The sequence below is a fragment of the Crocodylus siamensis genome, chromosome 5 (genome assembly GCF_052110815.1).
Source record: "Crocodylus siamensis isolate JL-2025a chromosome 5, ASM5211081v1, whole genome shotgun sequence".
Classification (NCBI taxonomy): domain Eukaryota; kingdom Metazoa; phylum Chordata; order Crocodylia; family Crocodylidae; genus Crocodylus; species Crocodylus siamensis.
This window is the reverse complement of record NC_143399.1, coordinates 121,586,391-121,612,891: the sequence shown is the minus strand read 5'-3', so window position 1 is coordinate 121,612,891 and position 26,501 is coordinate 121,586,391. Positions and strand designations below refer to the sequence as shown.

Here is a 26,501-nt window from a genome sequence, read left to right as displayed (position 1 = left end):
GGCTATATTGTGCATGCAAAGGAGCCAACCTAATCATTTTATGTTTTATTCACTTTCCTATGGCATGCCAATCCCCGAATCTCCTGTACCTTATCATTCCCACTATTGTTACGTGTTCAGTGGGGCAAAACTGGTTTTGCTTATATTATCGTAATGCCATGTCCCTGGGTGCAGTGTCAGCAGCCAGGGTCAGACTTGGGGCCTACAGGTATTAATTCATGAACTAAATAGGTTATTGTACAGCGTACACTCTGATTTCTGTTAATTAACTGCCACTAGAAGGAAACAACATGAGATGGAGTGTGGTGGTAACACTAACACATCTTGTATTCTTGTACTGTGGTTTCTTTGCTTGAATCAATGCATAACTCATGGAGGTGACAAAGGCAGGAGAGCTGGTGCAGCATGGAGACAGGTGATTTTAAAACAATATAAGTTAGACCTGCTGTAGTCAGGATGTGCCAGTGGGGTAACCCCATGTAACTAGTATGTATACTAGTGCTCTAGCCTGCTGAAAATTGTGTTGCTGTGTGCTTAAGTTGCTTTCTGTAGTAAACAAACTAGGCGTTTTCCTTTCCTTCCTGTTCTCTATTTATTTAACAAACTGTCTGCAGTCATATATCCTCTGAGCCTCCTGCCCGGATTAATTGACCTCCTGAAGTCATTAATTCACTTCCTGCTTCAACTGGCTTACTAGCTCAGCCACCACTGGTAGGCAGGTGCAGTGCCTTTCATCAGGCAGCTCCATTTACCTTGAAGGGCATCAGTCTAAGCTCAGGGACCTCCAGGAAGGGAAAATAATACTATTGTATTGGATAGGATAGGTGTGGAAGAGCCGCTCTACTGTATAGCACAGGTTGGGGAGTGTGAATCAACCTATTCAGCTGCCCTCCACTCCTGTAGTCCTTTTTCTGCAAGGCCAGAAGAGGCCTGTGCCACCATGTTTATGCTCATGCAGCAGTGTCACACTGGCCGGTGCCTTTATTTTCAAGCTAGTGTCCCACCAGTTGGCAAGTGCTTTGGGTTACAAAATTGGCTGTGAATTTGTTGCAGGAGAAGCCTCTCTCATGACTGGGGTCAAGCCTGAAGAAGGAAGGGTAGCTGTCCCTTCTCTTACTCACAAATTCTTCTTGTCACACATTAAGCAGTCAATGCGCATTGGCTTCCAGGCTGCTTTCTCCAGGGCCTGCCTAGCAGAGCTGACTTCACCCACCTGGGTGAGGTAGGTAATGACTGAGCCAACAATGGATAACATCTGCATTGCTTTTGTTGGCAGAGCTGGATGGATGTAAGGCTCCTGTGTTGGTACATGGCACTGAGGCTGGGCTGCTTTATAGGCTGGAATGAAGGGGTGGGGGTGGGACTCAGTGTGCCTGGCTGCAGCTGTAGGATGGGAGTGGAGCACCGCACCTAGAGTTGTGGTGGGTTTTTATACAGGCCCACATGAGTTTTATGACTCTGTGTGAAATCCCAAGTTGCACAGTAATAATGCCCACTGTCTGTCTTTTCCAACTTGTATATCTCCAAGGTGCAGACTCTGGGATTTGCAAAGGCTGTGAGTTTATCCCAGGAGATGCCTGACTCTCGTTGCATGTCGGACCCATCAAGAGTGAGGTAAAGGAGTCTCTGTGGTGCTTGTCCAGGCAGTACTCGGTACCAGTGGACATAGGTGGAGCTTGACCCATCAGTTATTTTGCAAGTAAATGCAGCAGTGCTACTTGAATGGGACTGCTGAACAATTACCCTCGGTGTCTGCTCCAGGTGGATGGCCCACAGCAAATCTAGAAGGCAAAAGACAGGATGACAGCTAGCAATCTTCCTTCTGTAGATAACAGAGACATGCAACTATTCATGAAACCTAGGTATACACCAGGATGGGACACTAGACTCAGTTCTCCACTGCCTTGAGCTCACTACTGTGAGTGGTCTATTTAAGTCACACCAGGAATAAATAACTAGATAATGTATGATCCAACATCAGCACAAAAGGTGGGGGCAGAGGAGAGACTGAGCTGGGCAATTGCACAACGTTGGTGGTTGCAGCACGTAGGGCAATGGCATAGGCTGGGTTGCCAGTGGAGCCAGTGGCTTTTCTTTTTATGCCCCCTATAATACCTGGGTCTGGCACCCTGCTTTCCACCTCCTTACTTATGCAAGCACCATTATGCATTAGGAAAGTAGTATGCAGGTTTATTTATTCCTGGTTATGCTAAGACCATACCATCCTATCATGTAGAATTGGTTTTAAGCAGCACACCTATAAGTTTGTAAAAAAAAATTCTCAGAAAAACATTAACTAATTATTGTATTAAAAGAACTTACAAGGAAATAGGCACGCTAAGACGGTTTCCAGGAACCCTACCATGTCTCCTCCTTCTGTTGCAATTCCTCAGGAAGGGAAGATTTGTGTCAAGCAAAAAATGCTTCTCCGTCTTAAGAGAAAGAAAAGAAAGAAAACAAAGGTCAAGATTGTTAACCAAGCCTGACTAATGATGCGAGAGAGGAGGGCTCTGTTGTTTTTCTCGTCTTGGCCTAGTTTCCTGTTTCACGAATGTGATAGAGGCGGCTGGAACCGGTCATGCAATTGCAAAATACTCCCTGTGCATATGCATTAACCACCATAGGTTCTCAGTGCTCTCTCCTCCCACTGATGGAGTGCTTTCACACAGTCCTATATACCATACAGACTTCTATGGCCAGAGCACTAGATGAGGGCCCCACATGAGTCTAAAGTCAATTTGCAATGTTGTTGTGCCACAAACTCCCTTGGCAAAGTTACTTAGGGTTTAACTGGAAGAAATGCAGAGCTCTTGCTACTCTGTTTGATTTCAGCTGGAAGGCAGTGCTGTGGTTTTCCTAAAAAATTGACCCTAAATCTTTCTTGCTTTTCTGTAAATGAGTAGGGTAGTTCTTCCCGTCTCCCACCCTTTGTCTACATATCTACTTAGACTCCAATCTCTGTGGGGAAGGACGTCCTCCTAATACATTTTTTACAGCACCCAACCTAGTGGGAGGTCACTCTCAATGGGGACCTCTAGACCCTACTATGGCATGGATAACCATTAATTATAGTAGAACCCATTGGCCCAGTTGATGTCATAACATGTCCTTTGATCATTTTAGGTGTCACCCTAACATAAATAATCACAGTAAATTAAGAATACCATTACACTGGTATTTTACATTACACTGGCCATTGTAATCCTACCCAGCCGACACAGCTAAGCAGTTAGCCTGAAGTGATGAATCAATCCCACAGTTACTTATACAGAATAGAGCAATATCCACCCTGAAGGGTTACATCAGTGCCATACCATAGCTTTGACTCTGTTGAATAAATTTGCTATGACCAATGAAGAGTCAGTAAAGGTGATAATGGACAGACAGCTATAATGTGAAGTGGACATGGGCAGTTTTTGCACAGTATAATTTAACCCTGATTTAGACCCAGGTTTAGCAGTCGGGTAGCAAAATTTCCTGTACCCGCATATGCTAATGGGCAAAGACTTTCCATTGCTGCAAAGTCTTAGCAGAAGTGCTCTTTCAGTTGCTTGTTCCTGAACTAGAAGTCCCCTTCCCCTCATCTTTCCATTTAATTTACCCCCAGCTCTCTGAAGTCTATGGCCTTCCCAGCCTGCCTTCCTCATTTACATGCTCAGTTCATGCATTGCAACAGTCTCTTTACCAGGCATTGCTTGCTCTGCCCACATAATTAGGCAGGTGCTGGGGAAGCAAGTGTAGAAAATTTGCATGCTTTGAGGAACAGCCGTAGCCTGGGTGGTCAGACTTGGGATAAGGAACAAAACTGCTGTATTGGCCAGAATGGATGTGGCTTAGGATATGTCTGCTGTACTTTGGGACTTAGCCTGCTCAGCTGCAGCAATGGTGTGAATGTTTCTCTTCACTCTCACAAGCTGTATTTTTATGTACAGGGTGCATGTGACTAGGAACACTGTGCAACTCCCATGTAGCACAGTAATAGAGGCCACGGTCTTTTTTTTCTAGCTTGTGCACTATTAATTTGCAGATGTCCTTGCTTTGAAAATAGGCTGTGAATTTGTCTTTTGGGATGCCATCATCTAGGGTGGGTTCAGGCTTGGAGTAGGAATAGTAGAGTATTCTCTGTGGCGCTTCCCCTGGTAAGGCTCGGTACCAGTGGATATACCTGGATTCTGACCCGCCGGTTACTCTACAGATCAATTCAGCTGTGCTGCTCCGGTGTGCAGTCTGTATAATGACAGGTGGATCCTGATCCAGTTTAATGGCCCACAGCACACCTGGAAAGCAAAAAGAGAAAAAGGAGCAGTGAGGGGAGGTCACCTAGAAATATTTCCTCTTCATGATCTACTCTACTGGGACTACTTCTTGCCTTGCATATCATTTTGTGCCGGGTAAAACTCTCCCATCAGGGTGAGGAATGGGAAAACTCTGATGTTAGAGTTTTACAACGTCTATGTAGACATGTAAATAAATATAAAACTGCAGGGCCAAGAAGCATCAGCTGCCATTCTCTCTTATTTATCTGTAAAGCTCCATCCCCACTTTTAAGCCCATACATTCTCCTCTGTTAGCTCCTTTTTTTAGTCCAGTCTTACTCCATTGGGTTTTGCCCTGGAACAAAAGTCTTTTGACACAGAGGGTATCTACTTAACCATAATAATGACAAAAACTATTACAAATAATGGAAAACATCAAGAAACATACAGGGAAAGAAGCAAGCCGAGAGAATTTCCAGCAGCCCCACCATGTTTCCTTCATCTGCTGCAGCTCCTTGAGATGGAAATATCAAGTGAAGTCAGCACTGCTCTTGCAAGACTGAAATACTCTGAGGCTGAAAGAAAAAAGGTGAGAGTACGCCCTCCCCCCTCCCCCCTTTAAGTCATCAGGCAAAGAGATGAAGGGCCGAGGGTCTGGCTGTGGTCCTCATTTCACTGTAGAATTTGCAATTAAGGGAGGTTGAGAGGGGACACCTGTGCATGCACATGTGTGTTTGGGTGAGTTTCTGGTCAGGTCATGCTGGTATGAGAAGATGAATTGTGAGCTAATTGTGAGCCATTTAACCCAAAGCAGGTTCCTCAGTGCATTTTCTTGGGCCCCTAAAAAGTGAACCACACAGTCATACCTCTTCATGATCAGAAGTCTTCACACCAGAAAGAAATAGTTATGTATCAGTGGAGCTGGAGGAATGGACATATTTCCTAATCACAAATATTCTACACTTGATCCCATCCAACGCACTGAGCATAAGGCTGTCCTTTTAAATGAGCCAGAAACCCATCAATTACTGGGTACAGCTCACATACCTCTTTTCTCTCTCTCTCTAAGACAAAGGACTTGATCACTCATCTTCATTAAAGAGTCTGGGGAGCCTTTTGTAACAGTACAATTATAAATATGCATTCTCAAAGGTGTTTTGGGATCCAAATCCCACTGATTCCAAAGAGTTAGAGACTAGATCTTCATGGGCATTTAGTTTCTTCGCTCCCATTGAAATGGATATTGCCCTTGTGAGATTCTGTTCTGCTCAAGCTGTAGATTGCTGTGGAGCTCCAGTCAGAAGCTGTATGTACTTCTCCCTCCTTCTCCTGAACTGTCCCCGTGCCTTTTGCCCCTGAGACAGCTGCATTACAAGGATGACTAATGGGGCCTTGTATGCCATTATTTTCTTAAACACCATCAAACTGAAATACGCTTCTGTATCTGAAAATACTATCCTGGCTTTTGATGACGGAGAAGGGAGAGAACTTGCTCATTTATGTTATTCCGACATTTTTCTAATTCTATCATTTCTCTTCCATCCACTCCCTTCTTTATATACAAGGCCAACAAACTAAGTCTGTGACAGACTATGCAATGAAGCCCTGTTTTCTGAACAAGACAGTTGAAAAAGGCAAGGATTTTTTGGGGGGTGATTTCTTTTATTGGATCAACTATATAGTTGGAAGAGATGTTAGACAAGTTTTTAGGCACAAAGTGCCCTGCAGCTTGTCTAACAGCTTTCCCAGCTATACAGTTGACCCAATAAAAGATAATCACCAAAAAAAAAAATCTTGCTTCACATTTTTCCTGGACCATAAAAGCTGCAACAACCCTCCCAGGCATTACAACTGCCACTGAAGAATCATTTTGAACTTAAAGAGATGTGGTGAGGCAGGTAAAAGCCAACATTTTCCTGCAGGATTTATTGCAACATTGTGCCACAGCTTGGAACCAAAAGTGACGCTGACTAACCTATGTTTGTGGCCCAAGAAAAAAAATGCACAAAAAGAGTGGATAGACAGACTAACAGATGAGAGAACATAAAAAAAAGCACAAAATAGATTTCTGATTGCCTTTGTAATACCTGAGTAAGATGAAGCAGCTTGAGCATAAGTGTGAATCAGGCTGCAGATTCTATAGTCTTTCATTATTAACACTTTGAAGTATTTATAACACAAGTAGTAGCTTTTATATGACATGGTTTTTATCTTTTGATTCATGTACTGCTTTTTATTCACTGCAGAGTTGCCAAGTATGGTATGTAGGGTTTATGTTACCTTTTTTAATATGCATGAATGATGGTTGGCTATAACATATATAATCATCGAGTAACATATTCCTCTGTCTTAATTTGCCTCTAAATGTAAGTGTCCAATCACTATGCATGAGATCCAATTTGCTTCTGTTACTGCATTTAATTTCTTAAGTGTATCTGTACATAACCTCTTTTTCCATGTTTCTTTATTGCAACAAATTCCTGCTTAAAATTATACAAATTGAGGAAGTCAAGTGACAGTTTTAGTTAGTTAGGCTAGGTGTAGATGAAATGAGAGGCATGTGCACAACACTTTAAAGCAGGCTAAATGCTTTTGCACTGCTTTAATGGTGTTGGTGTTTGCATGCCTCAGCAGCGTATTGTGCATTATTTCCAGCCGCTGTAGGAAATTTGGTGACGTAATGCACCTTAAAGGATTTGGGGCGCAGCAAACTGAGACTCCTTGGAGGTTCCCCTGGGGGGGGCACAGCTGCTGCAGGGGGAAGCATGAGCCCCCCCTGCCCAGGGACCACTCTGCCCACCAGCAACTTGTCTTCCCCTCCCCACTGCCAGAAAGGCAGGTAAGTCAGCAGGGCATGTGCACAACACAGGGTTTTAATCAGCCCTAAATTGAAGCAGTGTTTTTTAAAACCTACCACTTCAATTTAGGGCCCCTTTCATCCACACATGCCCTTAAACACAAATTTGAGCTTCTGGCTCCCCCTGCTGCTGAAAGAGGAGTAAAGCTCATGAAAAGCAACGAGCAGATAACCGACTAATAAAAATCAATGAAATCAGGAGGTGATTTCTCTAATTGTAGCTGATTTTTTTTTCTGTGTGACTGTGTTGTATCAGTCACTTTTTCTTTAGCAAATTGCTATTAAAGGACACAACTGTAGTGATTCTAGTTCATCATTCATGCAAGGAAGCACACAAAATATATCAATTCATGTACCATGCAATGCATGCCGTATGGATGCACTGTGGTCAGCTGGGGCTGCAAGTCCTGCAACTGAGGGGACTCAGCTGTTGACTCTGCTGCTGCCTTGGAGATGCATGAAACCCGTGGGGCTGGGGGATCATGGCTGCCACAGTCCCCCAGCCTGGAAGCTGCATGGCATGCCCCCACAGCTGGGAGCCCCCTCAACTGAGAGCAGTCCCAGGCACGGGAGTGTGTTTCTTTTTGGTGCAGGGGAGCCCAGGCAATGAGGCGAGGTGGGATTTAAAGTGCAATCCCACAATCATGCCTCTTGCCATGTGCATTAAATCCCATTGTTCCTTTCCCTGCATGTGTGGAGGGGCCCCTAGCATAACTGGGTTGTCTGGTTAATCTATGGCAACTTCACATTGTTATTTCTACAGATTGCTGTTTCTTCCCATTCAGCACACTGAGCTAGATTTTGCCTTCTGTTCCAGCACAGCGAGTGGATGTTAACAATGTAATTTGAGGTTCTCCCTGCAGACAAATCTGAAATGTCTGTATGTTGTAGTGCAACTATTAGGTTGTATTATACAGTCACGCATGGAGCCGAAGCTACTTATTCAGGGTTAATTTAAAATTAGGCCTCCTTAGGCTTAGTTCTACATCCTGGGATGACAGATCACAGAAGCTCCAAATGCAAAAAGTCCTTTTCTTCCAGAAACTCCCACCCTTGTAGCATTGTGCAAAGCAACTGCATTGCCCTTTTTGAGTGTGGAATTAGTGACCCTCTGTTGCAGGTTTAGTGAAGATCCCAGATGTGAAGTCAAGGATGGACCAGTGATGTTATATTACTCAGGGTGCATGTGTACCTCCCTGAATGAGCAGCAGATGGTGATCTTGATCATCTTTACTCCTTCCAGGCAAATTCACTATACCTCTGGAGCAGGGAGCTGGTACCACAATTCTCACAGCCCCCTAACTTGTCCATAACAGAATTATTCATTCCCACTAGGTTAATTTGGCTGTCGCTAGTTCCTAAAGAATCTGCTTTCTATGACCTCTTCTGAACTACGTACTTATCCATAGTTCTCTGCACAGCAAGTTCCATTTTCAAATGAATTGAAGCTCTATACCTGCATGGCTATATGTTAACCCTATTACTGGTACCTTTAGAACTGCTTGCCTTCTACTAGTCTACTATTTTTTCACTATTGTTTCATGCGACTTGAAGCATCTACACATAAAACACAAGACCCTTCTCAAATTATTACAGTATTGGGGATTTGCATTCCTCTTGAACTGCATTCCTGTCAATCACAGAAAAATCTTCCATATTTAACTACTAAAAACCCTGCAATGGCTTCACAGTGTAGACATCTCATCAAGCTGGGAAGTGGTGGGATTATTTTAAATGCTGCTGACCAACAAGCATTAGAGATGCATTTGCTTGGAGACTAACAACTAAGACCCAAGTACCCCAAGGAGAGTTTAACTGTGTGCATTTTGAACCCACACTTAGTATTCATCACATCCCTAAAATGTCTGCACCTAGATAAACAGCTGTTGTGTTTCCAATGAAGTTTGAGTTTAAAACCCACTTTAATAAAAAGCAAAGTTCGTCTGTACTGTATCACAGTGATGCACACTTATAATATCAAGTCCATCCCAAACATTTTGACTGCAATAAGTACCTGTCCTAGTTTTCCACCTGACTCTGAGAATGGTCCTAAGGTTAGACAGTGAATGATGTTGGATACGTGCTGACAAAGCATACAACTGCAGCTTTCCTTGTTAATTAAAGACCACCTTCCTATGACCTGTGAATGGCTTAGGCAAATGGAATTGGAAAAAAAAAATAAACAATTGAAATTGTTCCAATATTTTAAATACAAACCATTTGATTCATGAGCAATGATTGAATTCATCCCTTAAAAGAAGATTCTTGCTGAAAAGCATGGAATGAATACCTGGGCTGTGTCTTGCCCAGAAGACCAAGCAATTTTTTTCCTTTCACAAACAGTAAAGAAACAGTGGAGTGTCAGAAATTGCATTTGTCCTGGGAGAAAGCCTTTTGTCCCAGGATCATACGGGTATGCACATGCACTGTCCTACTTCAAGTCCCCCCTGAAGTATTCCAGATAAGATGTACTAACACATTTCCTAGGACATCCTGTTGTACATCTGTACAGTTATTTCAGGGACAAGTCAGCAGACTGTATGCTCTCAGTGACCACCTGCTGGGGAAGACTCAGGAGCGCAGCTTGAAAGGGTGACACGTAACTGGCTGTGCCACTCCTGTTTTGAACTGGGTCAAATCCTGGGACAATCTATCCCGAGTCAGATGAGATGTCTGTTTACAACTGCTGAGGCTACAGAGGCACTTATGGCTCCTCTGTGAGAGGCGGGGGGAAAGGGTAGGTTGGAAGTTTCTAGAGAATCCACTGACCAATGACTTCTGTTTCACCAGCCTGATTTCATTAAGTAACTCAACCTGACACGACATTGCTTTATGCACTGAAACCCTGCCAAGAAAGGAATTGAAGAGCATTCTGCCATCATGGTGGGTGTGTTGCAGAGCACTACAAACTTCCCATACAGTCCCTGTGGTGCAAACGTCTCAGGAGCCACCATTCTGGCACCCTTCCTCCATTTATTTGCAGCCAGGGCTGGTGCTCTCCCCTTGCCTCCCCATAGTTACTGTAACAGGATGGCATCCTAGGGGTCGCCGTGATCTCCCCTGACACCCCTTACCATGCCCAGTTCGTCTACAAAGCACCCTCACTTCTCACCTGCCACCTCTTTTGATGTCAAATATATATAATAGGGAGGCCCCATTTCTGTAATGGGTGTTTCTGTACACCCCAGCATTATGGGCTATGCATAGCTCCAACCATCCCTTTATCACACCCCAAGCCTCGCTGATGGAACTGACGTTCTTCGGCCTTGCTCTGCGCTCCACAGGCGCTTGGGCTCTCTGCAGCTTCGTCTCACTCTGCGCTCCACAGGGGGTCATCAGTCACTGCCCCCCTCTCTGGGGCTTCTCACTGCCCCCCCCCCTCTGGGGCTCAGCGCACCCCAATGCTGCTTCCTCCCTGGTGTTCGGGTCAGCACACCCCCAATGCAGCACCTTCTCTAGCACCCCGAATGCTGCATCTTCTCAGGCACGTGGGGTCAGCGCACCCCCAATACCACCCCTCTCTGGCGTTCAGGTCTCCACACTGCCGTGGACCCCCTGTGAGCCCTCCTCCATCTCCTTATAGCCTCTCCCAAGCCACCAGTGAAAACAGCAAACCAAAACACAAGCCCCCAGGCTATAACATAAATTCATGCCGCTCGGCCAAAACGTCATTCAAGCCAGCCCAAGGTTGCTCCATCGCTCACCAGTATCGGGAGCTGCTCGTGCAGTCAGGCCTCTCCCCTTTGCTCACTCAGGCAGAGCTCCTTCCCCCTTGGCTGCCAGGAGGGAACTGCCTGCCTGGCCTCAGCCCTGGGGTTTAAATGGCCCTGCCCCTTCCAGTCAGCTGACCACTAGCAGGTGTGGGTCACTCCTCCCTCCAGTTGCCTTAGCAACCCACACCTGGGCTCCTTCCTCACTGCTCCAAAAGTAGCAGGTGCCTTAGTGCCCTGCTACAGTTACATTGCTGCAGCTGTACAAAGAGAATAGCGCATTTGTTGGCTTACTATATATCATTCAGGAAAGTGGTGACGTTTCTCTAGCAGAGACCATTTCTTTTGCATACGATGCATCTTCAGTTGGGGGTTGTGCTGACTGACCTCTGGCGGAATATATACTCTTTGGCATAGAAAAAAACAACAACTGTGAGTGCATTAGGACTATGACCCATATAGCCTTCCCTCCCCATTTCACAGCTGGGATAGGTGCACACATTTATAAGATGCTTGACAAAAAAATATAGACAGATATATCTAATTTATTTTATATTATTGGAAGAGAGGTAGACCAGGTAGACAGACACAAATATAAATTTTATTTGTTAGCTCAGACTAGATGTTACTCTCCCTTCAGCTATTTCATCTTACATTCAAGGCCACACTGTGCCTAATCAGCTTGCAGTATCAGGAGATTGGCTTCCTAAATCTTTCAAGAGTTCATTTTATATAGAATTAGAAATTATAGCTGCTGTGGAAGGTTACTAGACTCAGCATGTGCTATTGCTCTGGCATAAATAAGTCATTAGAGAAATTGAGATACAATGGGTTATGTTTTATGGTGACACAAAGCATGAAATTCAGTAACTCATCCAGCCCAAACCAGTACATTAATCAGAAACACACCAAGTAGAAAAGAAAGAGATTCTTAGCTAAAATAAATCCTGAAGGAGGAATTGCTACAGTACGTACTGCTGTGTAAGAAAGTATCTCCTGCTGTGCTTTAGAAGAAGTGTGTATGGATAGGACAAGAATCATTTATTTTAAATTTGATCTACTTATTTAAGGAGCTGCAGACACACAAGTGCAACAGGGATCACAATGACAGCACAATCAAATGGAGTAAGAAGAAATCTCTCATTGAAGATCAGAGGTTACTGTCTGCATATACACACGTGGCTTGCATTCACCACCTGTGTCTCTTAAAGGGGAACCCCAAGAAAGCTATTATTATATTTAACTCATGTACACTAGTTTATTAGCATTAAATGTTACAGGGTGAGAGGTATTACAGTAGCTGCAAAATGAGGAGCCCTTGGAAAGGTGATGAACAGAAATTTAGTAGCACCTTCAGAAGGCAGATGGAAGCACTACTTGTGCTAAATGGAAATAGTTATTCAACAGTGTTAAAATGTTGCTAAGTAAATGTTATTAGGCAAAAACTGCAAGAAAGTGACAAAAGACATGTACATGCATGAGTGGTTATGAAACAGGACCAGAATAGGTTCTGTACAGTATCAAAATTAGGCTGAAATTGAGGTCTCTGAATGAATTATTAGGGGAGTGGACTTGACCAGTACATCTTTGATGGTCCTCCCAGTGGGCAGTAAGATACTTTGTGAATTCACTGTAAGCTATAGCCATGATACTGGCCAATATACTTACATATTGTGGGCTCTCAGTAGAGATGCTGAACCATTCTCTGAGAATACATCCTTAACAAACCCTTTGCTCCTGTCTAGGAAGCTGAGGGTCTTTAACACCTAGAATCATGGGATATATCCAGAGTATTTCAAGGATGCAGCAAATTGAATTCTATGTTAATTAAGCTAATTTGGAGGGGGGTTGGGATGAGTGAGAGAGAACTGTTGGAGTGCTTGGTGTGGGGAAAGGTGTGCTCAAGATGCCGGCTTCATTTAGGTCTAAGCAGAGTTCCCTTTTTCTTGCAGGAAAGAGCTCCATGATCTAGGTCCAGTTCCTGTCTCATGTGAAAGTTGTCTCCCTACATGCACCAACCTGATCGCTGAACATTTAATTGTGCTGGTGAGATGTGGCTTTCACAGGTCATGGTTGCTGAAAGAGGCGTTGTCTTAGGTAAATGTGGCAAATCCTGAGGAAGGCTCCGAATAGCAGAATACCCTGCTTAAAACCCTGTCTCTATTCAAGTCTATAATAGTTTTGCCATCAACTTCAGTACAGCCATGATTTCCCCTTCTGTGTTCAATAAAAAGCCAGTGCAGAATATCCTTTTTATTTCCCACTTCCTTTGCTTCAGTATCCTATCAAGTCTCCACCTGCTTGCTGCTGCAACTGTCTTCTAAGTGCTGAAACCACTCGACCACCTCCAGATTTGGACCTCTCTGAACCCTGAGCACAGAGGAAGTCCTGGTCATCTGATCATTGGCTGGCAGAGACTGTGCTGATGCTGTAATCCCGCTACAGTCCCAGCCACTCTATGACAGATTGGGAAGGCCCCAGAGGTGAAACCTTGGTGTGATGCCAATTCTGCACATGATCAGCTGACCAGAACCACTCCTGGGCTCTGGGACTCTGCCACACATTCAATTTAAGATGGGATGAAAATTAGCCACAACATGATTACACATATTTTTTTTAATAACTTTGTAGCTGACATCCTGTTTTATTGTGCCATGAATCCCCTGAACAGTTTAACACTTTAAGACATGATTAATTTGTTACTTGTATCTTAAGTGTAACATCTGCCTAGGGCCTATATCTTTTTTCCTCTTGTGGTTTATCACCGTGATGCAACTGAGCTTACAGCAGCTAGTGGCTTCAATTAGTTGGTATTAGATGATGACATTTTTTCTATCTGAGAACTGGAGTTCTTCCTTTGGTGCAGATTTATTTTAATGCTGACATGATAAATTAAAGAATTGTAGGTCTCAAGTCCCAATAAAGTAGTGGACTGAGGCACTGAGAACATCAGAGTTGTAGCATATACCAGCAATGAATTCCTGCATCTCACTAACCACCTCAGACTTAAGGAAGCAGATCTTAGGACCGAAAAGAGTGGAAGGTTATTTCCTAGATGAGAGTCTTAACACTGGACCAAAGCCTTCCAGCTTATCAAAGTCACAAGAAAAAACTGGAAGAGCTTCCTTGTGATCTCCTTAGAACCTGACTGCTTGTGCTAACTGTCAACAAATATCGCAGGAAACCACAAGGCTGAGCCTGTCTGAGCAACATGGCTGTATTCAGTCCACTTCTGAAACTATTAGGTTTCTATATACAAAAATCAGAAAAAGTCCCAAGCCCCAAGAAGCCACAAACATCAGTGACACCAACTGAAGTCTGTCAACAGAGCACGGGGCTGCAAAATACAGCACCCTAGGACTGAAGCACATAGGACCAACTGTGAAAGAAAAGGACTCAAACTCTAAGAAAATACAGAATACTTCAAGGCCCAGTGTACCAACCAATACAAGGGGGGCTGCTTTATGAAAATGTCCTTTTAAAGACTAGGATTCAAAGCAAAACAAATGGTCAAAGCATGCAAAGAAGGAAATAAGAGCCAGTGAATTATAGTCATGTGGCAACCAAATTCACGTAAACTCCTTCGCTGCCCGTGGTCACTTGGCTGCTGATTAGAGTTCTGGAAGACACCTTCTTTGGAAGAGCAGGTATGAGAGACTGGGCAATGGGATTCCTACCATTAGGAGTTCTTGTCATGCTTTAAAAAAGGAAAAAGGATGCAGGTTTGGGGATCTGTTATGTTGGAGCACAACAGATCATCATCACTGGGGTTATATTAACTTAAATTTAACCAAACTTCAAAGACAATACTCACGAAACATTTTTTTTGGATCAAAGGTTTATTTTGAATGACACAACACTGAAAAACATAATAGTTACAGATGACTTTTTGATACAGTATACATAATATATCTTATTTTAAAAGGATCTGTGAAGGTATGCTGCATAAATACATGTGGTGAAAATATAGTGTGTTTATTTCTTTTCAGATATTAGTTTTGTTTTTATTATGCAGCCAATTAAATACAAAATTAGAGATCAGCATTTTAACCACTTCCTCCAGACTATCTCATCTCTAACTAGTGCAGCTGAAAAAAAGAGGAGACTGAGCCATGCCATCCCAATAGGTTAGCAGCTTTGAACATGATCTTTTTAACTGTTGTTCATCATCTCAGAATGAAAATTGCACATTACAAACACAGATACTGTATAATGTTTTGGCAATGGAGCAGCTAGTTTTGTTTTGGAACAAAACTATTTACTGTAATGCCAGACAGAGTAAGATCAATGCATGTCTCGATGATACTACAGAGTCAAAGAACTACAATGAAGGATAACATGTAAATGCATATATATTTGTATGCATTTATATATACACATATATGCATGTGTGTATGTGTGTGTGTGTGTATGTGTGTGTATATATGGGCCTTGTTACATGCTACACTGTGAGCTGCACAAATGTTGATTGGCTTAGTGCTAGCTTGAAGTCGCAACTTCAGTGCACAGCTGACAGCCTAAAGATCGCAAGTTTGAGGCCACAGCAGAAGTGCTCATGGCGTGGCCCTGTCAGATTGCAACAAAATCTGCAAACTCTGATAAATACCTTGTCACACAAGGACAGAAAAATGAAGGAAGTCACAACTTTAACTTAAGCAACACCTCTGTGGGGAGTGAGCACACCTTAACAGAACAGGAGCTGGGTTATGCGGATCAAGAGATCATCCTGTCCTGGAATGGTGTAACTTTGAGCCACAGTGTCAGTGCTTTAAGCCACTTAAAGGTGTTAACGTGCAGATAATCCAGGGGTTAAGAGGTCTAGGAGCTGCCCCAAAATAAACGTGTAACAAGGCCCTATGTTTGAAAAGAATATCGAAAAACTTTGCAGCAGTTTATTTATTTTAAACACATGAAACTTATAATAGTTTGACCTCAGTACTACAGGATTACTAATAAAATTTTCTGCAGTGCAACTCAATACAATACACTTAGTGCAGAGAAGTTAAGGTTCTGGTATTGAGGAGGCTAATTTCAGATTTCATGGGAAAGGATCAAATACAGGATTCACCATAGCTCCGACAAAGCACAAACAAACCTGTTGCCACGTACATGTGAACAAATAAGGACATTTCTTTTTAATTTTTTTTTCATGTACTGCTTCAGAAGTTGCTAGCTTAACTGTTTGCATTCATGCTTGTTTGATATGTTTCACCAACATTTGTCTGGCACCAGTCTGTAAACCATTAACAGAATAACTACTAAAGTGGGCTCCTGTGTTTCACAGAGGTTAAAACCTACTGGCCGAGCTTCCTACAACACTCTTATGCCTGAGATGAGAACTACTCCAGGCGGTGGGTGAAGTTCTCTGGGAACAGTCCCTTGTAGGTACTTGCATCTTTGCACTGAAGCCAGTCAGATTCTTTAATGCCTGTCAGCCAGCCAGCCTCCTGCAAAGAAAAAGATTCTCAGTTTCTCAGTTTTCAAGTACTTCAAGAGATTTATAGCTGATTTTGCACAGAAAAAAAAAATCATTTGTGTTGGTGTGAAATTTTATGGACACAACTTCAAGAACATTTTATGATACTTAGCAGTTTAATACCCAATTGCAGTGAAAAATGCGTAAGCAATAAAAACCACAATTATATGTAGGCCAGATGTTATTGCTGCATAATTGGAGAATGTGTTGAGGCCCTTTGAAAACTCACATCATTTATTTCAAGGAATACTGATCTCCTCATGTGGCATAGAGGAGTTGAGAGAAGGTGGATACTTTTAGCAACAGTACTGAGGAAAACAGTTTCCTTTTTAAAATCTCACCTTTTACTATGTATCTTTCACTCTGATCCTGTGTTTTTGGTTACTGGTTACAAGGGCTTTATTATTAGTTTAAGTAAGAAGAAACCTCTGAATCCAAAAGCCTTGATGAGCCACAAAAAACATGCAGGCGACCCTCGCCATTCGCAGGGGGTACATTCTCATATCCCCTGCGAATGGCGAAATCCGCGAATAAGGCACTGTGTTTATGAACACCGTCTGCGATCATGAACGCAGTGCCCCCGGCGGCTGGGGGGGGCCACAGCTGCGCTGGTGACAGCAGGGGTCCGGCGGTAGGAGCCCAACAGTGGCAAGCGCGGGTTCCCAAGAAGCTCCTTTAAGTGTATTTAAGATGTGGGTTTGGCATTTGCGAATATTTGAAACCATGAATGCTGAACCCGCAAATAGTGAGGGTTTCCTGTAGATTTAACTGATGAATACCTCTACTCTTTTATATTTTTTTAATTCTGTATTGTGACCAAAGCAGTACAATAAAACCCTGATCAATGGATCACGGAGCCCCTTGGTCGTCTGCAGGGTCTTTTGAAACGCTGCTCTAAAATGTGATAGAAGAAACAACGAGGGGCAAGAGACCTGAGACACTGATTTCTTTGACCCTCTACTTCTGTTCTTCTAGGAGAAGAATAAATGTCAGACGTGGGAAAAAGGAGATAATCAGTCATGTACTTCTAAGCACTTAGAATATGTAACCACAGCTCTGTGTTAAACCGTGGTACCCAGGTCAGACTACAGATTGTCAAATGTCTGCTCCGCAGGTGCAAGCATTTTTTGCTGGTCATTTGAATGTATTAATGCTGATTATGTTATCAGGATGTATAAGGAGTGGTCTTGATCATACTTTGCCACACAGCACAAAGTCATAATGTCAAACCATGATTATTCCTTGAAACTCCATTCAGCGATGAAGTGGCTCTCTATTGAGTATTAAGTACCACTGAAGCTGGTTAGGCTGACAGCATTTTTAGACTGGCACTGATATAAACCGGGGGACATTTAACTAGGAAAATATTTTTAAATCACATGATACATCTGAGACAGAAGGGGCAGTGGTAAATGACACCCTCCTGAGCAGAAGGCAGATCTGGCTAGAAATCTGTGATGACAATACTCAGTCTCAACCAATAATCAGTTCAGCACAACTCTATTAGAAAAAGTAAAGCAACCAGGATCAAAACAAGACAAAATGTTTTGTGTGATATGATCTGGAAATATGAATTGATGCTACCAAATATAAAAGAAATATGGCTTTAGACAGGACAATTTTGAAAGAGGAAAAAGAATAACTGAGATAAAAAGACTCAGTATAATACTAGAAAGTACCCTAGTAGAGGACAAAAAGATTAAGTTTAATGGTGATGCTAAACATGAAGGGTGAATGTACACTGAATAATAAAGATATTAACAGAATAGTTTTAGAGATATACATACATATCTATATATATATTCTTTAATCATAGATATGATACTTCTTATACCATATCTGTCTATCTACATATATTATCAATCACTAAATCTAATTTTGTCCAATTATTGCTACTGAATTTTACTCTATTGCTATGTACAGCAAGACAAGAATATATCTTTTAGGTTAATCAAGACATAACTCATATTATATTTAACACATAACATGCCAAGACAACAGAGTTAAAATTACAAGTCTGATTCTCTTATCTCTATAATGAGTAGTGTCTTATTCTGTAAGTAATGTCATTGAAATCAGTTGAACTCTGTCAATTAAATAATTGCTTACCACAAAAAGGGGTAATGGAATGTAGTTGCATAAGAATGTAGGGTCACACTGAATAAATACCTGAAACAGTATGCTAGAAATATAAAAAAGCATGAACATTACTCTGCTCCCTATACAAAAGCCAGAGATAAGTTGAAATCCCTAGTAGGGCTATGCAAACCTTCGGTCACCGATTTGATTCAGCGGAGATTTGGCCCGATTCAGCAGCTGAATCTCCAAATCCAAATCGAATCAGGAGACCCTTTAATCTCTCTGAATCAAATTGAAACGCTCCAAATCCATTTGGAGAGTTTCAGAGACATTTGATGATTCGGACATAGACACAGCTTTAAATGTTTTTTCTACATACCTCAAGGTACCAGGCAGTTTGTGAAGGCTGAGATGCTGGGGCAGGTGGAGCATCCCACAGGAGTACGGCAGTGGACCCGGAAGTGGACCAGAAGCACTTCTGGGTCTGCTGTGGAGTGCACAGGGGACCCTCGCACCCACCCCCTGGCTTGGCGACTGGTACCTCCTGGGTCTGAGGTGGGGGCACCCGGGGTCCCCCTGTGGCTGATTGCTGAGCCGGGGAAGCACAGCTCCCCCCTCCCCCCTGCACTCCTGTGGGATGCTCAATCCGCTCCACCATCGTTCATGAGCCGTGCCTGGTACCTCAAGGTATGTAGAAAAAACATTTAAAGCTGTGTCTATGGCCAAATCACTGATTCTCCAAATCAGCACTGAATCTTCAGATTCGGATTTGGCCGAATCAAATCAGGACAGTGATCTGAATCAACAAATCAAATCACTGTCCCCTGATTCGGGCCAAATCCAAATCTGAATCGAATGCAGCCTGGTTCACACCCCCCTAATCACTAGTTCTTCTTCTACTGTTACAGAGTTACAGAGCACCTGATAGCCAACGGTGTTTTCAAAAAAGGTCCCAATATTTCAAACACACGCCCTCAGAAGTGTTGCTTTATTTCCTGAGGTGTCTTGGAGAGTGATCAATTAATGTTGCAGGATCAGGGCAAGAAATGACAAGTAGATGGTTTCCAAAAACAGAGACACTCTCTATATCTTCCCTTACCAAAGGAGGAGAAACAATTTTATTTCATTATTGCAAATGGCTTTAGTGAGTCCATGAATCAGAAAATCCCTTTGTGCGCCTCCGTAAACTCTCAGCCTACAGAATACAATCTTTTATCAACAAGATAAACCCTTTTTGGGCCTTGTCCTCTATGGCTTATGTAGACAAAACTCCAGTGGATGTTTCTGGGCATTAGCTGCAGAGCCAGCAGGGTTTAACTGTGCTTCCAGAATTTGTATTGTGGGACACATAGCTCTCCAGAGAGGAGACTTACAGGCTTATCACACTCACATAAACACTTCTGTACAACTTGGTTTTAGACTTGCACAATCTGTAAGCAGCCTCAGTGCTCTCTGTGAGCTAATTTGTATTGATCTGTTCAAATCCATACATAAAAAGTCTTAACAGCAGATTACTGTGTAATCAATTTTGCTGTAACATTAAAACGAGATGTTACAGTGACCTAAGGAGTTAAAACATTTTCACACATACCACCCTTTCCCTCAAAAATCAGTCCTCCAAAATTGGGGTGCATGTCTTAAACAGGGAAGCTGAGTTTTCTTCACTAGAATAGAGGCAGGTAAAACAGAGAAGGCAGACACTGACTTGCGGCTGCCAAGGCAGCTTTCAAGAGCAGGGGTGGAGCCCAGTGTTAACTTTCTCACAGTCACTGGTGTGGCAGTAGTTTTTGATTGAAGAGCCACTGAGCTGGCTTAGAGTGAGGTGCTGCAGGCATCTGTAGTACAGGGCTGGTGTCCCAGAGGCACATACAGGCCTCAAGGAGTTAACATGCAGCCCCTAGACTCCTGCTGCTCCCTCCTTTGCTCTGACCCTTGAGTCCCGAGGCTCCCCCTCCCTCCTTAAGTTTCTGGTACCTGCCCCAACCCCTACTCCTAAAGTGAAGCGGCTTGGCCCACAGGGCCGAGAGCCCATGGCTGGAGGACTTGGCGGGGGAGGGGGGAGACTAGGGACCTTGTGCAGCATCTTTGCTGATGGAGAGCAGTGGGAGTTGCTCACCATGATTGTGGGGGGGCATGCTATAGCATGTCTGTGCAGCACAGGGAGGGAAGGAGAGGGGCTGTGTTGTGGGTCCATGTGGTGTGGAGAGGGGCCACATGGCATGTCTGCAAGGGGGAGGTGGCAGAGGATGCTCATGGCTTGGGGAGGCCTCACAGGGCACTTCAGCAGCCTATGTGGTGTGGCAAGGGAAGGTTAGCACAGTGCAGCAGGTGGCCCACATGGCACTTGCCTAGGTTGTGTGTGGCCTGCGCAGTGTGTGACTGGGGGGTCCTGCAGCCCCACGGCATTCACAAGTTGGACAGACCGGCCATTCTGATGAAGCTTGTTGCGCGGATACAACCCTTTATTATTTACATGAACTTATATAAAGAACTGTTTACAGTAAAGAAGTAACAGGCTTACTAACAGTCTTTGCAAGGGTCTGGAGCCAAACCTGTAGGTGTCCCTGTTACACCAGGAAGTTCCTCCAGCCTAACCCAGACTGTCTCCTGTGATGCCTCACTTCCTGGATACTCTATTTCCAGGAAGGCTTACTGTATGACAGACAGTCAGCCATGTCCCTGGAAAAATCTTTTTTCTAAATTAGGTCTTCCAAACACCAGATGCATGTCTGAGAAAATATGGTATTTCCATATTTTCTTCTGTATATACTTTTGTGTATGTATATCTTGCAAGCAATATCACAATTTAAAGTAACAAAGACTTCTAAAATAATCACATTCCATGCTGTCAGTGAAATCATGCTTATGCTACTGTATGTACCCAAATATGAGATGACTTTGAATTTAAGATGACCCCCCAATAATTGGTTTCTATATCAATATTGGAGGGTCATATTAAATTTGTCCCTCCCAGCACTGTGGTAGGAAGAGCAGTGGCAAGGGAATAAGCAGCACAGAAAGCAGCAGTTGGTATGGGGGGGGAGCAGGAATTCAGACCCCTGAACCCAGCCCCGCCCCAACACTCGCCCGCCTCTGTGCCTATGCCCCCTGGCCCTTGTCCCACCCAAAATTTGCACCTCCAGTGCCTGCCTCCCTGCTACCTGCACCCCTGTGGGGGAATGGGGAAAATCCCCCCATGATGGATTTGAGTAAATATGGTATATCAGTATCATTTTCAGGTCATTAGGGCCGTGCGAAACAGCTATGTCTCATTTTGATTTTGGATTCAGATGTTTCGGAGGACAGCAATTCATTTCAGTGTTTTAGAAATTGCTGTCCTCCGAAACATCCGAATCCAAAATCAAAATGAGACATAGCTGTTTTGCACGGCCCTAATGACCTGAAAATGATCACTGTTCCATTTCGATTTGGCTGAATCTGTTTCAGAGTTTCAATGCCATTTTGGAGATTCAGCCATAGGCTATAAAGGGGAATCTTTAAAATGCCTATAAGTTTGTCATTTCTTGCCCGATTTGGGTGAAAATTACAGGGATGATAGTCCATTTTGAGGGCATGAAGCCTGCCATGTGTCAAGAAGAAAGGTGCAGGGACTTTTGTGAAACTGCACCTCAAACTGTTCAAAACAAAACTCATGTCACGTGTACGTGTTAATGCGCAGCAGGATGAAAACAGCAGGTATGGTAGCCCCTTCTAAGGCCATGAAACCTGCTAGGTTTCAAGGAGATGGGTTCAGGGGTTTCTGGGAAACTGCACCTTAAACTGCTCAAAGCAAAACTCATGACGCTTGTGTAACTGTGTGTGTGAGTGTCTGTGTGTGTGAAGTTGCAGCAGGATCAAAGCAGCAGGGATGGTAGCCTGTAACAGGGGGCCTTCCCAGTGCTGGTTAGATCTCTTCCCACCCAACTATTTCTGGGCCAACTGCCTGCCCCTCTTTTTCCAGCCATGCCTTGATGGAAAACTGATTCAGATGTTTCCCAGGCAGGTGGCTGCCAATTTAGGCGTCTTGGGGTGACATCCATTCTGCAGCTCCATACCTCCCCTAACACTGAAGCCCATGCCTTGCACACTTCACCCTCTCCTGCTGTGGTCCCCTCTGTGGCTCACCTTTAGGCCCTGGCCCAGCCTTCCGGCCAGTCAAAATACCGAGCCTATTGCTCTGGGCATTCCTCGCAGTGGGCCCCAGACCCCTTGACCCCACTTTGGGTGCTGGTCCCAGCATGGACCAGTTGAGGGTCTCTCTGATATCTTCTAATAGAACCACTGAATAGTTGCAGAAACATATCTTACCAATCTTTCGTGTTTAAAAAACCTTTGTCAGGCTGGGGAAGCATCAAGTTGATATGTGTGTGCTCTTCCTGGATGGAATGAATAGTGAAGAAGCCAGAGGCTGGCATTCAATGCAGGCAAGAAAGCAGGCCAGTGAAAATGTAAATTGAGGCATCAGGGATGAGAGACAGGATAGGGAGGGAGGGAGGGGAATGGGGATGTAGCAAGTAAAAGTGGAGAAGTACCTGGGGAGTCATATGTCAGGCAGATTATAGTGCAGGGGTGGGCAAAAATACGGCTTGCGGGCCAGATCTGGCCTGTGAGGCCATTCTATCTGGCCCATGGGGCCCCTAAAAAAATTTTGAAAATTAAAATTTATCTGTCAAAAATGACCCAGGGGAATCCTCGGTGGGCTTCTACAACATCAGGGCCCGCCTAGTCCTGCCGCCTGGGACCACGTGGCTTCCCCGGCACTGGAAGCTCAGGTAAGGGGTGGGGAGGGCAAGGAAGGAGCTGGTGCGGAGCACGGGAAAAAGCGACCCCTCCCCCAACCCATGGCTGCCACTCCCTGCTGTAGCCGCTCGCAGCCCATGCAGGGCTGTCCTGAGCAGGCACAGGCAGTCCCACGCAGGCTGTGAGTGGCTGCAGTGTGGGGCACCAGCCACAGGGCAGGCAAGGGGCACTCAGCACCAGCTTGTAACCTGGCCCTGAACTGGCTCTGGGCTCACCTGTTGGGGCTGTGCTACTGCGGCAGCAGCTATGGCCCCCCCCCCCACTTGCCGTGCTGGGCAGTTTGCTGCTGTGGCCCTCCGCCTGAAATAATTGCCTGCTCCTGTTACAGTGTGTCATAAATCTAATGTCTATATTGAGTCCTTGAGTTTCTGTATCTAGGAGGATGCTGAAGTGAAATTCATAGGCTCCTCTGTGAAAAGTGGTTTGTAAATTCAAACAAGCACCGAACCTCACTAACCTCATCACCAGAAGCCAACTTCCTATAGCCCAACACACAATGAATGGATCCAGACCATGCCATGACAAGAAATACAAAACCTGCCAACATACTAATCCAATCTATTACAGACAAGAAAACCCAACTACCTGTGTGGTCACATTTCTCGAGAGGAAGCCACTCTGTCTCCAATCTCTCAGGCCTGATCCTCAAAAGGAATTTACAAACCACTTTTCACAGATAAGCCTATGAACTTCACTTCATCAACCTCCTAGATACAGACACTTGTGGACTCAATATAGATATTGGATTTATGACACACTATAACCTGCCCAACATCTGATTCCTCAGGTACCTCTCCATGTTTACCTACTATATTCCACTTACCTCCACTCCCCCCACCCAGCTAGTCCCTCACCCCTTAACACCTCAATTTACCTTTCACTGACTGGCTTTTTTGCCTGCACTGCATGCCTGCCTCTGGTTTCTTCACTATTCTTTCCATCGAGGAAGAGCAGGAGAGATTCCAGCCCACCCACCTGTTTCTGAGCCAACTGCCCACCCCTCTTTCTCCTGCCACACCTTGATGGAAAACTGATTCAGATGTTTCCCAGGCAGGAGGCCGCCCATTAAGGCCCCGATTTCTAGGAGTGATATTCATCCATTCCACAGCTTCATACCTCCCCTAACACTGTGGCCCTTGCCTCACAGATGGCATCCCAAGCAGTTAAGCTCACCTGGACCTCACAACTCCACTGTTGTGTGGAGGCACATGGAGCTTGGGGAACCCCTTAGGCCTCAAAGATCTTACAGGTCTGGGCTTTCTGTAGCCAGGACTGTGCACTCGTGTGTTGGCTGGAGGTTATAAGATGCCTTTTACCCACCTTTCAGCAAGGAGGTTTGCGGTCCTGGCATTTCTTGTGGGCTGCCATGCCACCGGTAGTCCCACCAGGCCTCCTGACCCTGACAGGGTGCAGTTTTAGTCATGCCCAGGACCTGGGGCCTCTTCCTTACCCACAGCCCAAGCCCATACATCCAAGTTCATTCTGGAACAGGAGCTCAGCAGGGAGATGTTCTTCCCCTGCTGGCTGGTGATACAGTGAGTGCCACCTCCAGCTCTAAGGATGGGGCATTAAATGGTTTAAAAATAAAAATAAAAAAAGGAAATAGGTGCAGAGTGAGGAGGGTGGCATTCACTCCGTCTGCATGTCGAGGTTGGGGAACCTTGAGGAACACTAGCTGCTCCACCAAACTGGGATCCAAGGAGAAGAGGTGGGGTATCACAACATCCCCAGCAATGCTGAACACCCGCTTGCTTGGAACACTTTTCGGTGGACAGGACAGTTGTTCCTGTGCAACCACGGCCAGACCCTGCCACATCTGGCTGCAGCTTGCCCAGTAGGCAAGGGGCTGCAGAGCAGTGATTCCACATCCTCGGCAAGGTAGGTAGCCACCGAGGCCTCGGCGCTACCTCCTTGATGCTGGGGTCTGGTGTCTCTGGACCCCAACAGGCTTTTGGTGGCCTCAAAGAAATGGCTTGAGGACCACCAAGATCTGGGAGATGGTACCCCACTCTGTTTTGTTAAGGGGGCCACTGATCCATATCTCCCTGAGCAAGACCATCTCATGGATGGCCTTCTGTTGCTCGACCAGCCTTTCGAGCATCAGGTATGTGGAATTCCACCGAGTCTCCACATCCTGCATGGATGCTCAGCTCTGCCTGTTTCTCCCACAGCATCTTGCTCCTCTTGATGCTCTGGTAGAAGCAGCCCACCAACTTCCTGAATTTTGAAATGAGCTGGCTGGTCATGGTAGTGACGGCACCATCACTGGCAGCCCTGTCCCCCTCCAAAGCATCCCTGACTATGAGGTGGAACTTGTGTGCCATACAGTGGATGCCAAAAAAGTTGGCATCACAGACCACCTAGAACATATTGGCCCCGTTGTTGGTGACCATGAACCCACACGTGAACTCATCCTGCCCAAGCCACGCCTACACCATGCAGTTCATGGCCCCCATGATCTATCTCCCTTGCCATGTGGCTCATCCATCACCTCCCCTTGAAGGAGAGCCCACTGATGGCCTGATTGATCACACCAGTGCCCTGTGAGGGAGAGGTAGGCATGATCTCTACTCCAGAAGCTCCATATGTCCAAGGTGAAGTGTAAGGCCACCTGCAGACCTGTCTTGTGCAGCACCTCCCCTCCAATACTCCCTGATGCCTCATATAGGAAGAGCACCACTGTTCTGCTGAAGGTGGTGCATGCGGGCATGTGGTACAATGCGGTCACGATCACCATGAGTTGCCTGAACTCTGGCCGCTTAACTAAGGAGAAGTACTGTCCATCCAGAGCAAGCATCCCCCCCAATGCTCTGGGTGACCTCACTTGCCTTGGGAATGTGCCCCCCTTTCCTTCTGCCTTTCTCCCACTGATCCAGGGTGGTCTGCCTCTGCTTCTGGGGGATGGGGACTTTGGAGTGAGAGAGGAACTTCCCTTTGGGCATGCTCCCACTGGTGCCAGGCAGAGGAGGAGCAAGGGAAAGGGGTGGTGCCTCCTGGTATGCATCAGCAGCCCCATGGGGCTAAAGTGTTTCTTGTCCTTGCCCTGGCTGGTCTTCCATCAGCAATGCAGGCAGATAGGATACTTGGGATCTTCTGCCACCTCAAAATGATCCCATACTACACTACCCCCTTGCTTCTAGGGTGTGGGTGGGGATCCTGCCTTATCCCCTTCCTCAGCAGGAAAAGTCACAACAACAGGGGAAGCTGAGCCACTTGCCCCACAACCTCCTCCACAGTGCATTCCGGAGAAGGAGAGCTGGCTCTAGGGGAACTTTGAGGGGTGTGGAGCACAAACTCAGATTCCCGCTCCTTCCCCAGAATAT

The 26,501-nt window shown here is 45.0% G+C and overlaps 1 protein-coding gene across 7 annotated transcripts in view; it reads right to left on the bottom strand.

Moving 5' to 3' along the window:
* Window positions 1-14,666: 14,666 nt before the first annotated feature.
* The window catches only part of AMPH (amphiphysin), a 199,642-nt gene continuing 187,807 nt past the window's right edge, over window positions 14,667-26,501 (bottom strand). For all 7 annotated transcript variants that reach the window (XM_090050096.1, XM_090050097.1, XM_090050099.1 and 4 more), the window contains one exon: window positions 14,667-16,270. In XM_090050096.1, coding sequence (XP_089906222.1) covers window positions 16,163-16,270 — 108 coding nt within the window. In that variant the 3' untranslated portion in view covers window positions 14,667-16,162. The remainder of the gene's footprint in view (window positions 16,271-26,501) is intronic.